Genomic DNA, 17,243 nt, shown 5'->3' with positions numbered 1-17,243 from the left:
GGGCTATAATTTTGCCAGTTCAAGAGCTTTATGTAAATGGAATCATGAGCTATATCACCATTTGTTTCGTTTTGTTTTGGCACAGTTCTCTTGAGATGCATCTAGATTGTTGTATCAGTAGTTTGTTTCTTTTTATTGTTGAGTTGTATTCTGTGGTATGAATACACCAGTTAATTTAACCACTTACCTGTTGGACAGCTGAGTTGTTTCCATTTTTTGGCAATGACGAAGAAAGCTCCTATAAACATCTTTGTACAGGTTTTTGTGTGAACAGAAGTTTTCATTTTTCTGGGAAGAATTCCAGAAGTGCATTTGCTGGATCACATAGTAGTTGCGTAGTTAGTTGTTTTACAACACTGTCAAACCGTTTTCCAGAGTGACTGTGTCATCTTACATTCCTGCGAACAACATGTGGGTGATTCAGTTTCCTGCATCCTTGCTAGCGTTTGGTGGTGTCACTTTTTTTAGCCATTCTGATAGGTCTGTGATGACAACCGATTGTGGTTTTAATTTGCATTTCTGTAAAGGCTCATGGTATCTTTCCATGTGCTTATTTGTCATCTGTCCTCTTATGTGAAATGTTTGTTTGTGTCTTTTGACCATTGGATATTTTTGTTCTATATTTGGATTTATTTTTTTATTTTTTGATATTGAATTTTGAAACTTATTTTAGATATTTTCCTTTGTCAGCTATGTGCTTTGCAAATACTTTCTTCTAGACTGTAGCTTGTCACTTTATTCTCTTTAACATGATCTTTTGGAGAGTAAATTTTAAAATTTCAGTAAGGTCCAATTTACCAGGTTTTCCTTGTATCAGTCTTGCTTATGATGTCAAGTCTAAGAACTCTCTTTGCATAACTCTAAATCCTGAAGACTTTCTTCTATGTGTTTTTCTAAAAAGTTTTGTGTTTTTACATTTAAACCATTATCTGTATTGAATTAATTGTTGTGTAAGGTATGATACTTAGATAAAGGTTCGTTGTTCATCTATGGCAGTGATTTTCAACTCTTTTCTCCTCATGGCAAACATAAGCTAATTACTAAAATTCTGCAGCACACCAAAAATATATTTTTTGCCAATCTGACAAAAATAGGTATAATTTTGATTGACTTACAGAAAAATACTAGTAATTACCTACCCTTTTTGCTCCAAAGTGACTTTAAAAGTATCAGGTGCCTGTAGTTACATATAAGGATTTCTGGTACCAAGAATTAACCAATCAGATGCAAGCTAATTATGCGACATGCCCAGTAAGATGCAACTTTCTTACATGACCTGTATATTTACGGTTCATGACAGGGCGTTCACAGCAGATGGCTGTTGTTGTCTTGGCTGTTGTCGTTTTTTTTAATTTGACAATCTAAGGGAAAAGAGGTCAGTGCCCTTGACTAAATAGTCAGGTACGGCATGTTTAAAAATTCTATGTCATACTGGTTGACAATTACCAATCTATGGATATCTAATGGTACTAATTGTCTTAGCACCATTTGTTGGATTTTCCATGGAATTGCTTTTACGCCTCTGTCAAAACTCAGTTGGGCATATTTGTGAGGGTCTGCTCTGTGTTCTGTGTTCTGTTGATGTATGTATGTCTGTGTCTGTCCCTCCAGCAGGATGTCGTAGAGTTCCTACTACTGTGGCAAATCTGGAAATTGGGTAGACTACTTCCTCCCACGTTATCTTTCTTTTCCAAGATTATTTTTGCTAGGCTGGGTCCTTTGCTTTTTCATACACATTTTAGAATAGTCTTTATACGTCTAAACGTCTTGCTGAGATTAAGAAAGGAATTGTGTTAAATTTAAATTATCATTGGGGAAAACTGATATCTGTGCTATGAATGCAGTGTATCTCTACATTAATTTAGATCTTTTGTTTCTTTAATCATCATTTTGTTGTTTTCAGTGTCAAAGTCCTGCAAGTGTTTTGTTGGATACATCTTAAGTATTTCAAAGTTTTTTTAGCAATTGTTAATAGTACTATATTTTTAACCTCATTGCCAGTCCTTCTGGCCTGCAGTTTCTGTTGAGAAATCAGTCTTATGGGAGTTCCCTTGTAGGTAACTATTTTTCTCTTGCTGTTTTTAAGATTCTTTGTCTTTAATCTTCTGCATTTTAATTATGATATATTTTGGTATGGGCCTCTTTGGGTTTATCTTTTTTAAAAAATGTTTTATTTATTTATTTTTAGAGAGGGGCCAGGAAGGGGGGAATGAAAGGGAGAGAAACATCAATGTGCGAGAGAAACAGTGATGGGTTGCCTCTTGCATGTCCCCAACCAGGAACCTGGCACTCAACCCAGGCATGTGCCCTGACTGGGAAATGAGGGAGGAAGGGAGGGAGCCTGAGTAAGTCCATCCATGGACCCTTTAAAAGAAACTGCCTGGGACTTCAGAAGCCCTCTGTCTCCCTCAGCCACAATCCCTACTGATCTTTACAGCCTGAAGTTGTGGGAACTTCTCTTCCTGACACTGGAACCCTGGGCTGGGGGGCCTTGTGTGGGGCTGGGAGCCCTCACTCCTCAGGGAAGAATTTGCAGCCAAGACATCCCTCCTGGTTTATCTTCTAAGAAAACCATCACCAATAGTCTGGTGCATAGTCTTCAGGTATTTTCTATAGAAATACTGTCATACATAATGTATAAATATGTATATGTTAGAGGCATTGTATGTAAAATAGACCTTTGGCTGTTCAGGAAAATCCTTATGAGGTGAAACCAAATATTACTGTTGTAGAAGGAACTTCTGAAGTACAAGAATATGTGTAACATTTTATTGAAAATTTTAATTCTTATTGAAATTTTATTGTTGAACATTGCAGTGAATTCTTGCACATTTCATATTCTAATTCAGAGAGTGCCTTCTGGGCACTGTTAACTATTGTAGTACATTGGTCTTATGGTCACTGGATGGCACGTTGGAGAGCCTTTAATAGCCTTTCTTTCAGCGGATGTTGATCCAGCAGTACGATATTTTGGCTAACTCTCTCAGAAATGGGTTGATACAAAGCAGAGGCTCATGGTTAAGTTACCACCAACGTTCTTTCTTCTGTACTAGTAGCTGACCAAGGCAAAGTCTTCTTGCATTTTGTTTCATGTTGGGGATGATCTTAAAAGATATGTGTACTAATGATATTATAACATTTAATCACTTATTGTCCTGTGTTTTATTATTTATATATAGCAAACCTCTGCAGTAATAAGACATGTAGAGTCCAAAAATTAAGTTGTGTGAAATTCAGGACTGAGCTACTTCTCTTTCTAAGCTTACCACGGCACACCATTGTCTCTTAAGAGAAAGTCAAGATGTTAACTGGTGGGGAGTTAACATCTGCTATGGTATGAGAGGTGGGGATGGGGAAATGTCACTTGATGAAGTTTTAAATATATATTTTTTCAATTTCTGAGAAAATGCAACTAATAGCATTAGCATCTATGTCGGGCGGATGTGATAGGCCCCAAATGACAGGGGCTTAAACAAGGCGGGAGTGTATTTGTCCTTGGGGTGAAGGTTTGGTAGTTAAGTGGTCCAGCGTTGCTGAGGCAGTCTCCGTCAGGATCCACAGATCTTTGTGTCCTGTCATCTGCAACAGGAGAGGCACGGCATGGATTCCTAGGAGGCTGCTCTGACCCTTGCCATTATTTCAGCATCGTATGGAAGAGGAAGGAGGAGAGTTGCAAAGAGAAGTCATGTCACCTTCCTTTGAAGAGTTATGCCCACAAGTAGCACATATTGCTGTCCTCCTTGGTCAGAACTCGGTCAGGTGGCTGGAAACTTGAGGGAGAGCTGGGAAGTGAGATCTTTTGTCTGGACCCCATGCACCAAATTACAAACTCTTTATTATTATGGAAGAAGCAGCAAATGTCATTTGGGAGCCACTGCAGTCCATGATGCAGCATTGTAATTTTTCCTCGACTTCTCCCTATGGAAAAGCTTCTAGTGACAGCCAACACGCACAGGGTCACTTTCACTTAGGAATGGATTCATTGGGATAAATTGGATACCTTGAGATAGGCACTTTTAAAAAGTAATTATATTTTTAAAGGATGCAGGTAAATAAAGCTTCCTCTTAGTTCATTTCACAAAAGGAGTGGACAGACCCAGAGAAAAACGTGGTTTGTCATAAGAGACCGAGAGTGTCTAGTTAGGAGCATAAGCTGTTAATGTAGTTTGTCCGGTTTTTGTTCCTGTTACACCGTGTTCCTGTCACATCTTTGCGGAAAAATTTAGCAAGTTTCCACGGAAGACATTGCTTCACTTTGAAGTCTGAGAATTTTCTATGTTTGTAGTCTTTTCAGTTTTATAAATCTTTTGAAGAGAAGATTACTTTTGGTGTATATGTGTTTCTTGATTTTCTGAAATGACAAGTGACTTAGGTTTAATTACTAATTTCAGCTTAAATCATTTTGTTAATATTACCACTGAGAAAATAATCATCATGCCCAATTGAAGTTCTAATACAAAACTGGTGAGGGCTTACTTTAATTCTTTGAATAATACGCTTTAAAATTTCTGTAATCTTGTACATTAAACTGCAATCTGTGGAAGGCATGCTATGCCACCCTGAAGGTTGCTATAAAAATTGTTTATGAAGTTCAGGCCAAGACTAAAACATGTTGAAATAGAGAGTTTTGAAAAATGTTCTATGTAGCAAAGGAGATCAAATCATGCTAAAATGCAGAAAAAGACTATACATCAGTTTTCAGGCTACATTATTCAAAAAAAATACAACCATAAAAAAGTAATAAGATTACATTTTCACATTTCATGGCTAGTAAAGTGCATTAGGCTGCTCAGATATTCATAACTTACTGTGACATTTGGGAAGATTACATTTTGCAGTGCAGAGCCGTTACTGCAGCTCAGATAATAACTAGCCAATGCCTGGCCTTAGATTATGATCCCTGTCATTGGAAAGAAATTTGTGTTTTGGAGGTTGATCAGTTTCAAATAACTGTTAGAAAGGGTTAACATGACATACCCTAGACCCTGTGTATGTTTTGTAGGTAGAATAGCTGTGCATACATATAGTATATCACATACGCCACACGTTTGTATGTAGCCATTTCTGCCATCAATTTTCTCCTTGGAAGGCATATTTTATAATATTTAAAGCAATGGAGGAATATTTAAAACACCTGTCTGGATACTGTTTTCACAATATAAACTCAATTTAAAAGCTGGTGAAATATTTGGGTGTTTATTATTTTTTTTGGAAAATTTAAAAATTAAGTCTATAGCCTCTCGGAAGGGTGGTTACTGATAGTAATAAACAGATCAAAATGAAAGATTGATATAAGTAATATTAAGGTGAAGCTAAGGTCTCTTTAAGTTAGTTAGCTGCAACTAGGTTTTTTTTTGTTTGTTTTTTTAAGATATTATTTATTCAATTCTAGAGAGAGGGCAAGGGAGGGAAAGAAACATAATTGTTGTGAGGGAAACTTTGATTGGCCGCCTCTTGCATGCCCCGAACTGAGGACCTGGCCCACAACTCTGGCATGTGCCCTGCCCAGGAAATTGAACTGGCAACCAGCCTTTCAGTTCCCAGGCTGGCACTCAATCCACTGAGCCACACCAGCCGGGTCACAACTAGGTTTTGACCTATTTAGATCTCTGTGGAGGATGTCCCAAAGTGTGTATATAAAAACTCTCCCTTTGCCCTCTTTCCCCAAAGTTACCTTTTCAGAGGCAATTACTGTTTAGTTTCTTGTCTATAATTCTTAGGTAGATGTCTATATGTATGTTTCACTCTCAAATAGTAGCCTACTAGTCATGCTTTTCCACTTCGATTTTCTCACTCACTGTATTTTAGAGATCTTTACACGTCAATGGGGCTGCCCTGTTCTTTTCAGTGGCTGTGTTATATTTATATTCCATTATGTAGTTATACACAACTTTACTCACCATTACCTTACAGTGTTTTCTTTGGTGGGTGGTTTCTTCTATTTTCTACTCGGAAATGCTAAAGTGAAGTTTTTATACGTAACATCATTACCTAAATGCTGTACAGATACATCTTTTGAGATTGGTTCATATTGTTAACTGTATCAGTAGTTCCATTACCAAATACTTTTCTACAACATAGCATTTTTCAGGTGAAGCTCTTTGTTTTTCCAGATATAGATTATGTCATCTGAAAATAATTATAATTTTAATCCCTCCACTCATGTGCGTATGTGTCACTGCCTTTGGAGGAGATGTGACTTCCGTGTCTCTAGAATCACACCGAGTGATAGTAAAGGAACTGGGTCCTAGTCTTGTTTGTAACCTTCATGAGAAGTATTTCCGTTTTCCTGTGTGAGCATGATGCAGGCTTTTCAGGTGGGATTGATGTATTTTGTTATTGAAGAAGGTTTTCTCTATTAATAAATTTAGGAAGGATGATGGGAAGGTAAAATCACCATTTAGCAATGCCACAGTAGTAACAATTGCAGGTAAGATTCATCAGAGGATTCTTAAAAATATGATAAGAAAAAAGATATTTGTATAGTCTGAAAGGATTCTCCCCAAAATGCTTAAATTTTTTTTGTTTTTTTAATGAAAGGTAGTAACTTTAAAGTGGAAAAAAATCTGACAGTCACCACCTTAAACAGGTTAATCCAAGCTGCTGTCAGCAAACGTGAGGCATGTTGACATCAGGTACTGTCCGAAATGATACACTGAGAAGGACACACATCACTTCTGGGGGATTATTTTTTTAACCGAAAAATGCGTAACCTGAACTTAAACATGAAGGAAACATTCAGATAGGAAGACAGTCCAGCAAATACCTGGCAGATACACCTCTGTAGTTCCAAATCAGGGAGTCAAGAAAGCCTGTGCAGCTGTCTTAGTTTGGAGAATACTGCGGGATGCTGATCCTGGGTCAGGAAAAGGACACTAGCGTGACAGGTGGCAACATTTGGTAGTATCTGTAGATGTGTTAATGGTATCGTATCAACATTTATTTCCTGGTTCTAATGATGGCAGTATGATTATAAAATAGATGCATGTTAGGGCAAGCTGGGTAAAGGTTATACAGAAACTGTACTATTTTGCAACTTTTTGAACCTTTGAAATTATTTCAGAATAAAAAAAGACAAACCAAGCAAATATATTCACAAAACAAAAAATAAGTCTGTATTAGAGTTCTTATGTAGCTTACAGAATTTTGGGTGGCCTAGGGGAATCACATAGCCAGAACCATGTAGCTAGGAGACTTGGCCCAATCACACCACGGGACTCTTTTAGCAGAAACCCAGCTGTCGTCTCCTTATGCTGCTTGTTACTGATGATGCAAGAACTGTACACTGAAATCTCTGCCAGAGCTTTCCTAGAAGAACCAAATGCCTCTACCACTCTGCTTGCCAGGAATTCTTATCTCCCTGCATGCAGACCCTGCCTTATGTTGTTCATTTTTCTGGGTTTTCTGTCTCATGCCAGTGTATATCTTTGGCAGAACCTAAGACACATGTTGATCCCTGGCTGCCAGGAGTTTTAATTGATTTCCCAATTCTGAACCTTCCTAGCTTTTCTGGAGTAAACTCTATTTGGTTATGTCTGTTACTGTTTTATGAGCTGTTGTATTTTGTTTTGTAAAGTGGACTTTCTCTGAATTCTTGCCCACTTTTGGGGTTTAGGAATGCATAATGAAAAACCAATAAGTGTTCAGAAGGATAAGAGTATCGGTAATATTTTAGAAATCCAGTTTAAAAGGATAGCCCTGCAAAAGTAACTGTAAAAGCGTTTCAATTCATTTAGCAGTTGGGATTTGTTAAAATTTAAAAAGTCTGTCTGTGGGAGGCTGCCGTGGATGAGACGGCAAGGTGGGGCTGGACAGGTCAGTACAGCTTTCACTGGATGGACTTTCTGATAGTTTTATCAGTGAAATAAGTCCCCTTGATTACTGGCTTTGGGTATGTGACTAAAAGTTATCCTGTTTATTGATAGGGAAGGACAGGGATCAAAATGCATAGGTATTGTAAACCAGGAATTTGACAAAGATGAGCTCCAAGTTTTGTGTTCTCTGAGCCATTTTCAATTTTTCACTTTAAATGAAATGCTGAATTAGAAGCAGTTACAGAGCTAGGTTAGATCTTTATTCATAGAAGGGCAATTGGTAGTGATTTACTTAAGACATGCCGTATTTGTTGTTAAAATATTTCCATTTCTATATTCTAAGTCTTGCTTAACTTTGTGCAGTCTTGAAGATTTCTTTGAGATTTTTAGAGCTGTATGTTTTTTTTTGTTGTTTTTTTAAATAAAGACCCATTTCATGTTGCAGGGGGTAGAGAAGAATGTACAGATAGTTATTGCCAATCTAAAGCTTAGGAGCATGTTTGAGTTACATTGAGTGAAGAAGTACTAATGTGTGTAAATTTTTTTTTTTTTGGAAGTTGGTAGGAGGCCAGTTCGACTTGGAGATGAATTTCATTATCCAAGAAGGTGAGAGTATCATCTGCATGGTGGACCTACTAGAAAAATGTGACACCACTTGCCAAGCAGAAGTTTGGAGCATGTTTACAGCCATTCTGAAGAAAAGCATCCGGAACCTTCAAGTCTGCACTGAAGTAGGCCTCGTTGAAAAAGCACTTGGTAAAATCGAAAAAGTCGACAACATGATAGCAGGTATGACTTCTTCTATAGTACAGTGGAGGTGAAGAAATGAAGTTTGATTCTTAAATACTGTGTTTTTCTTATTTAGTACAATTTATCTGAAATATTTGAGCTTCTAACATGTACTAGGAACTTTAGTGTCTGAACTGTTCAGCATGATATATTTTAATCATTCAAGAAATATAAGTAGCTTAATTATTTTATTGTTTTCTTTGTTTTCAGATCTTTTAGTTGACATGTTGGGAGTGCTGGCTAGCTATAATTTGACAGTTCGGGAACTAAAGCTATTCTTCAGTAAACTTCAAGGAGATAAAGGACAATGGGTAAAAGACAAACCTAAATACTCTTTTTTTTTTTTCTTTGAAAATATAGAGGGTCAGATGTCAGATTGAGGGAAGAGATCAACTAAAATAGCATTTAGATCTATACGAATACTTTTGCTGTGACCTCACACAAGTGTGGACTAAGAGAATGGGTGTTCCGGGCAGTAATGTTCTCCTCCTTCAAATTGTTTTCCTTCACTATACATTCAGCACTTTTTGAAGAAAAGAGAAAGGACAGAAAAATAAGTTTTAGGTAGTAGCACCTAGCTTCTCTTTCTTTGATCTAAGTAGTTTACGTGTCATTTAAAGGTGAACGAGTGGGCTCACGTTTGAATAACCCACACAGCGCACAAAAGCTCCGCAGGTAACTGGATGGATCCACCTCCTTAGATGCAATTTAGTGGTCTTTGCTTTGGGTGGTAGAGGCAGTCAACATGTTTATTTCTTTGAGGAATACTGGCAAATACCTTTTCCTTTTTTGTTGCATTTCTAGGCTTCTTTTAGTGCCCTCTGGAGATTGTCCACAACAACTGCTCAGCTAGCTGATCCTTAATCTGGCCCTGCTTAAGTGTATTTAAGTTTGTGCTCTAACACACTGATTTACTGTGGTAAAATGGTTAGGCTCTTCACATTGTTTGTATCAAACTCTAGTTCCCTGGCTCCTTTTAAGATTTTGTCACTGATTTTCAGCAATTTTTGTTTCTTCATATGGTTTACTTTGTGTTTATCCTTGTTAAAGGTCTTGACTCTGTGGGTTATAATCTATTCACCATGAGATTGGGAAATAGTTTGGTCATTATTCACAGTTTTCTGCCCCTCCCCCTCCTCTTGCTGCTCCAGTACTGCAGCCCTCTTGACAGATCCCGAGCCGCCGAGATCTGTTCACCTTGCCCCCCAATCTTTCTCTGTATGCTTCGCTTTAGAGGGCTTTAATTGCTATCCTTTTAAGAGAACTCATCTTCTGTACTAGGTTTATTCTGTCCATGAAAAGTTTCAGTTACTTTTCTGTAAATTTTAGATTTCAGGTATTTATTGTAAATTTGGTTCTTTTTAATCTTTTTCATTTTACCTCATTATGTTCATTCATGTTTTCTTTTTAATCTTTGGGAGTATGCAGCATATTTTAATAGTTGCATTAATGTCTTTACGTATAGAAATAGTATATCAGTGGGCATGAACATTTAAAAAAAATCCTGAAACATGAACACTAAATTACGGTTTGAAAGGCTTTCCCAGTGCACAGTGCTCCGCACAGTAAGTGGAGGAATGTGCTTGTCTCCTTGTGTTTTTTTGTTGATTGGTTCACAGACAAGGGAATTTTGAGGAATGATTTCTCTAAACAGTTGCTACAATACTGTATTTTTATTTTAGGTGCAGAGTTATTTTTCGTTATTTTGTTTTGGCGTCTATTTTTAAAAAATCAGTGTGATTATAGTTACTTGTTATTACATTTTTGTAATAAGCAGTGTGATTAACTGAAAATTTCTTGATCACTTAAAAGTGAAGATTCCCACTCTTTTAGACAGTTAGTAATGACTTAGAGCAGCTACCAAGTAAGATGAAGGGAAGCCAGTGACTTCACTTATCGTTAAACCTGGTTTTGAACTTTTAACAAAGAGGACTGCATTACACTTTGTCTTAATTTGCTGGTGAAGTGATTAAAATGATGATGTATATCTGATTTCCTTTGCTTTTCCTTGTAAATGTAGATGAGTTTCATTTTAGCTGTTGGTTGTTTAATGCGTTAGTGGAGATTATGAGTCAAAGAGGCATTCATCAAATAAATGAATGTTACAACTTTTATAACATGCTGTATAGTGGAGGTATATTGTAGAATGAAATACGATGGGGCCATTTGATCCAGTGTCAGAGGTCAGGGAAGTCTGCCCTGAGGAAGTGAGCAATAAAATAAGCTCTGAGGGTGGGTAAGATTTGCTTAGTTACAGGGATGGGAAATAGGATTAGTGAGAACATTTCTAGCACAAGGAATAGCTTGTGCTCAGGCTCCGCCATGGGAAGGAGACAGAGAAGGCATTGTGGATGGAGTGCAGAGACAGGGGGAGATGGAGATGCAAAATGGGGCTAGTGGGGTAGGTAGAGGTGTTGTACGTAGAGTATCTTGCAGGCCATGCTTGGGGCTTTGGTCTTTGTTTTAAAGGCAGTAGGAAGCTACACTGAAGAGACGGTGTAGAGGCAAAAGTGTCGTGGTTAAAAGCATGGATCTGGAGTCAGACTAAGTTCTGATCCCACCCTTGTCACCTGTGTGACCTTGGACACTTTCCTCTGCCTCAGACTCCTTCTTTGTAAAGTGGGCTAATAATTCCTAGTGTGGTTATAAGGTTATTATATTTTATTTTTAAAGTGTTCTTAAAGGTAGAACACAGTAAACATTATTTGTTGGTGAAAACAGTGTTTTAAAGAGGGGTGGGTGGTGGGTTGATTTCCTTTGTAAGGGTAAAAGATCATCTTTGCTACAGTGTAGAGAAGAGTTTCAAGTGTCACATGACATTGGATCATATTTACTGAACACGTCATACTTAGAGCATTTCAAAAAAATGTAGAGTGTTGCTTGTTTTTTTAAGATAGTTGAAAGTAATCTTTCTCTGGTTATTTTATACATTTTAGCTTCTAGCATTATTTGGTTATTCTTGGATATATCAAAGTCTGATTATAGGAAAGATAGGTATTTTTGTTTTATGGTGAATCATGTGGTGAATGAATTGTTGATTATTTTCATAGCCCCCACATGCCGGGAAGTTGCTGTCTGTGTTAAAGCATGTGCCTCAGAAGTATGGGCCTGATGCCTTCTTCAACTTTCCGGGAAAGAGTGCTGCGGTAAGTAAATCTTAGGGTGTCCCTCGGAGTTCCCTCAAGCACCACTCTGTCAGCACCTCTGACAGGTTCTGTATTAGGTAGAAAACTCTTTGCCCCACCTTAATCCTCACAGCAATTGTGTATGTTACTTTTACTAGCAGTTTTAGAGGTGAAGAAATAGAGGCTCAAAAAACTTACGAAAGCTGCCAACTCATATCCTGGGGCAGCAATGGAATTAGAGCCTGATTCTTTTTAACATCGTCTGGTGTCTTATGGATTTCTTTCTGCATTTCAGATACTTGTTTGTAACACTTTCACTTTCATCTTTATTTAGTGTTACAGTTCTCTATTTCTGTTTCTTTTTCATCTGGTGTGTATAATGAGAGTAACTCTTTGAAACTTTCTAGCCAAGTTTTCCTGACTTCTGAGTTTCCATATTGTATCAGTCTCAGCATTCTTATAAGCCATTGATAAGTTTATCAAGAAGGTAATTATGTATGCTAATAACATCTGTAATGTTTCAAAATGTTTTAGGATATATATTAATGTACATGTGTTATTTATGGAAACTTTTCTTTTTAACCTCATGCTGCTCTGCCTGTTACAAGCAAACATTTTTTTGAAAATGTTTGTACCTGTTCTTTTTCTGAGCTTACCTTTTATTCATTTTTTTTACCTTGGTGTTCTCAGTATTTTATTCGTTTGTTAGATTCTAAGGAAAGTGTTTTCAGCGAGTAACATTTGAATGTTTTTTTATATACAATACACAGCTTTCTTTGGAAATTTTTATTGCTCATATGGTTTTTTTCCTTTATATTTCCTTAATAAGCATTTAAGATTTGAAGCTTTCTAAGATAATTTGACTCTGTTGGCATTGAACTTATCATTTGTTCTGAACATAAAAAATGTATACACATGAGATTAACCTTTTTTTAATTCACGTTGTAATTTTATTATTAATAATTCTCTGAGACTGTAATGTGTCCTTTCCACTTCCTTGCATGTATCTTGAAAGTTGGGAAGTTAACCTAAAAAGTTATTGGAACTTAACAGAGAATAGATTTTCTTTTTAATCATTACCTGAGGATATGTTCACTGATTTTTAGAGAGAGAGAGAGAGAGGCAGAGAGACAGAGAGAAACATTGATCTATTGCCTCCCATATGTGCCTTGACTGGGGATCAAACCCGTAACCTAGGCATGTGCTCTGACTGGGAATTGAACCTACAGCCTTTTGCTGTATGGGATGACACTCCAACCAACTGAGCCACCTGGCCAGGGCAAGAATAGATGTTTTAAATGTATTCAGTTATCATCTCTTTCCTTAAGCATAGCTTTTAAAGGGAAGTTAATGCCCTAGCTGATGTGGTTCAGTGGATTGAGCACCATCCTGTGAACCTAAAGGTCACCAGTTTAATTTCCTCGTCAGGGCACAGACCTGGGTTGCAGGCCAGGTCCCCAATTGGGGGTGTGTGACAGGCAACCTATTGATGTTTCTCTCCCTCTCTAAAAAATAAATGAATAAATAAATAAATAATCTTTAAAAAAGGGGAAGTTAAAGTATTCACGGATAAATTATTTTTGCAAAACTTATAACTTACACAACTTTTTTTTTTTTTAACTTTCACATCTTCTACTCCCTCCCCCCCCCTTTTTTTTTGGTGAGAGAACATATATACACACTGAATATGTATTCTTTATTATTATTATTTTTAAAGATTTTATTTATTTATAGATAGACAGGAGGGGAGGGAGAAAGAGAGGGAGAGAAACATCAATGAGTGGTTGCCTCTTGCATGCCCCTCACTGGGGAACCTGGCCTGCAACCCCGGCATGTGTCCCGAACCCATGACCCTTTGCTTCTCAGGCCCACGCTCAATCCACTGAGCTACACCAGCTGGGGCCATTTTTTTTTCTTATTGCAACATTCATTTTAAATCAGCTTCTTGAAATCTCAGTAATAATATTATATAAATTTGGCTCATTCATGTTTTCATGTTTTGTGGAATATCTTATACATGTAAAAGAGTATATGTGTGTATATGATATATATACATATATATATAGGTTGTGTGTATGATAAACACAAAAGCTTCTGTAGTATGATCTTTTTTAAACAGTTTTATTGAGCTGTAATTGACATGCCATGTAATTCACTGATTCGAAGTGTACAATTCAGTGGTTTAGTGGGCTCACAGAGTTGTGCAGCCATCATTACAGTCAATTTTGGGGGGTTCCGTCACTCCCCAAAGAAAACCTGTGTTCATAAACAGTCACTGCCCATTTTCTCCCAGACTCCCAGGCGCAGGCACCCTGCTCTACTTTCTGTCTCTGGCTTTTTCTGTTCTGGACAATTCATGCTGATGGAATCATGCAGTATCTTTGTGATTTGGTTTTTTTCACTTAGGATACAGTTTCCAGGGTCCGTCCGTGTTGTAGCATGTAGCGGTACCTCATTCCTTTTTGTGACTAACGTGCTAATGTAAGAATATCACACATTTTGTTCAATCATTCTTTAATTGGAGGACCTTTGGGTTTATTTCACTCTTTTGGAAATGCCGCAACGGGCTTTTGTGTACGAGGATTTGTGTGGGCATACGTTTTTATTTCTTTTGTGTGTGTAGCTAGGAGTGGAATTGCTGCATCGTGTTGTGTATGTTTAACCATTTAAGGAACTTCCAGATTGTTTCCCAAAGGGGCAGGCTCATTTTACAATCCCAGGAGCAATTTGAGGGTTCCAATTTCTTCATGTGCTTTTCAACACTTGTTAATGTCTGTCTTTTTGATTACAGGCATCATAGTGGTTGTGAACTAGTACCTTATTGTGGTTTTGATTTGCATTTTCTTAATGGCTAATGATACTGAGCATCTTGATATGTCTTTATTGGTCATTTGCATATTTTCTTTGGAGACACGCCTATAGACCTTTTGTCTATTTTAAAACTTCATTTGTCTTTTTATTATTGAATTGTGAGAGTTTTTATACTGTATTCGGGTGCATGTTCCTTATCAGATATGTGATTTGCAAATATTTTCCTTCGCTAATTTGCCTTGTTTTTTCACTTTCTGGGTGGTGTCTTTTAAAGTACAAAAGTTTTTAATTTTAATGAAGTCCAGTTCATACCTTTTCTCTTTTGTTGCTTGTGTTTTTGGTGGCATAATTAAGAAGAATTTGCCTAACCCAGTATCTTGGAGATACCCCTATTTCTTTTTTTATGAGAGTATTGGTCAGCTTCATACTTTGCTTATAGATATGAAGTTACGTTTAACAAACTATTCTTATTGATTTGTCGTGCTGAAAATCAATTGACCACATATGAGGTTTGTTTTGGGGCCCTCAGTTCTGTTCCGTTGATCTCTATCTCCATTCTTACGCCATTACCACGCAGTCTTTGTGTGGTAGGCCTTGAATTTGGTGGTGTGAGTCCTCTAACTTTCTTCTTCTTTTCCAAGATTATTTTGGCTATTCTGGGTCCCTTGCATTATTAAGATCTTTTAAATAAACATTTAAATCAAATGGTAGAGTTGTTTATATAGTAACTTTTGAGTGCAGTTTAAAAATGTCGCAAAAAATGTTATGAACAAATTCTCTTTAACTTTATATTTGCTGTTAAAAATATCATATTCTAAGCTTCTTTTCTTTCCTTTTTTGTCCATCTTTCTTCATTCTTTTACCTTAACATTGTAACAAGAGTTCCAGTTTGATGTCACTACCTCCCTCTTTTAATTGGGATCTCTTTGATATGTCATTGTATGAAATAAACAATTCAGTGTATCTAGCAGGTCACGTAAAATGCTTCCGTTGTTTAATTAAATATCATTATTGTATATTTTGGAATATGTAGAATTCCAGATAGAGACTTCCTCTAGATATTTTAATCATGATGTAGAATCATATGAAGCCTCATGAAATCTCATTTTCACGACTCAGTGGTGAAGTTTTTCATGTGTGTCAGTAACTCGAAGTTTCTTCCTTCAGGCTATTGCTCTCCCTCCCATAGCCAAATGGCCATACCAGAATGGTTTTACATTTCACACCTGGCTCAGAATGGATCCTGTAAATAACATCAATGTGGACAAGGATAAACCATATTTGTATTGGTGTGTATTTCTGTTCCTTAGTGTTACTATCTTACTTGGAAGATGAGAAGAATATTTAGAGGTAAAATGAAACCTATTCTCTATAGTTTCAGAACCAGCAAAGGTCTTGGTTATTCTGCTCACTTTGTCGGGGGCTGTTTGATTATAACCTCAATAAGGTCAAAAGGAAAAGGCTTTCAGCATTGTGTGAAATTTGATTTCAAGCCACAAAAGGTATGTGATCTTACTGAGTTACAGTACGTTAACCAGCTATGCTGGCTTTCAAGATGCTCTGTTTCAGTGTTATTGACACAATATGGGGTAACTCTCAGCTCCGTTTACACTGCTTCAGAAGTGCAGTGTAAATCACTGGACAGTGGTCCACCTCTCCGATGTGGGCAGTGAAAAGAGTGCACATTTACTTACAGAGTTCAGGAGAAGTGCAAGGTGAAAATATCAGTGGCAGTTACTTTAGTGTAAGTACTACTAGTAGTAAACGTATTTTTTTTTTACTTGAAAACTTATAGATTAATTAATGATTGATCAACGAACTGTGCATATAGCCACATAGGTGGGTATGTAGATAGATACAACAAATATGACAACATGTTGACAGCTGTGGAATCTAGGGGGTGAGAAAGAGGGTGTTTGTACTAAACTCTGAACTTCTTTGTGGTTTGTTTGAAAGTTTCTATAATAAAACATTGGAAAATAATTTCACGATTAAGTTCTTACCTCTTGAGAACTCCCTTGAATATATATTGTTCCAGAGGTTGAATATTGAATTTAACAAAGTAAATCATTTTATTTTTCATTGTAATTTATTATTTAATTTTTACTTGTTTTGTCAGTGTGGTTGAGTTATTGGAAGGGTCATTCTCTCTCTCTCTCTCTCTCTTCCTAACTGTCCTCGTGTACCCAGTGGTACATGGTGACCATAGTGCACATTTATAACCGATGGAAGAATAGTGAGCTTCGGTGTTACGTGAATGGCGAGCTAGCTTCCTATGGAGAGATAACGTGGTTTGTCAACACCAGTGATGTAAGTAGTTTGAAAACGTTCAAATGAAGAAACTACTTTAAAAGCATGACCTTTTCAAATAAGAAAAGATATTTTACACTGAATATATATTTTGGAATACCACAATGGTGTGTTTTCATAATCACAGTTTGTCTAGCATGTTAATATGTTAATATGTTAATAGAATAGAGTTGTGTTAATATGTCACATAGCTATTATTCTGTCCTTTTTAATAAAATTAATCTGGATAGGGTAGCAATAAGGATTTGTGAGTAACAGTGGGTTTATCTTGGAAGTGTGTCTTTGGTCCATTGATCAGATTGAACTTGTGAGGTCTGCTACAGGGTTCTGATAATTTTTATGAATGAGTTAAGGTGATGCATGTTTACAATTTTTTAAATATAGTTTGTAACTC

General features: G+C 36.8%; 1 protein-coding gene across 3 annotated transcripts in view; it reads left to right on the top strand.

Annotated features, from left to right (window-relative positions):
• Positions 1-17,243, top strand: part of LRBA (LPS responsive beige-like anchor protein) — a 503,590-nt gene that overhangs the window by 41,373 nt on the left and 444,974 nt on the right. For all 3 annotated transcript variants that reach the window (XM_053911800.1, XM_024569215.3, XM_045202618.2), the window contains exons 3-8: positions 8,372-8,603; positions 8,814-8,914; positions 11,654-11,749; positions 15,707-15,828; positions 15,915-16,041; positions 16,730-16,849. In XM_053911800.1, the coding sequence (XP_053767775.1) occupies positions 8,372-8,603; positions 8,814-8,914; positions 11,654-11,749; positions 15,707-15,828; positions 15,915-16,041; positions 16,730-16,849 (798 nt within the window). The remainder of the gene's footprint in view (positions 1-8,371; positions 8,604-8,813; positions 8,915-11,653; positions 11,750-15,706; positions 15,829-15,914; positions 16,042-16,729; positions 16,850-17,243) is intronic.

This window comes from Desmodus rotundus, chromosome 9 (assembly GCF_022682495.2).
Source record: "Desmodus rotundus isolate HL8 chromosome 9, HLdesRot8A.1, whole genome shotgun sequence".
NCBI classification, from domain to species: Eukaryota; Metazoa; Chordata; class Mammalia; order Chiroptera; family Phyllostomidae; genus Desmodus; species Desmodus rotundus.
The sequence above is the reverse complement of the archived record's forward strand: the minus strand, read 5'-3'. Positions and strand labels throughout refer to the sequence as shown.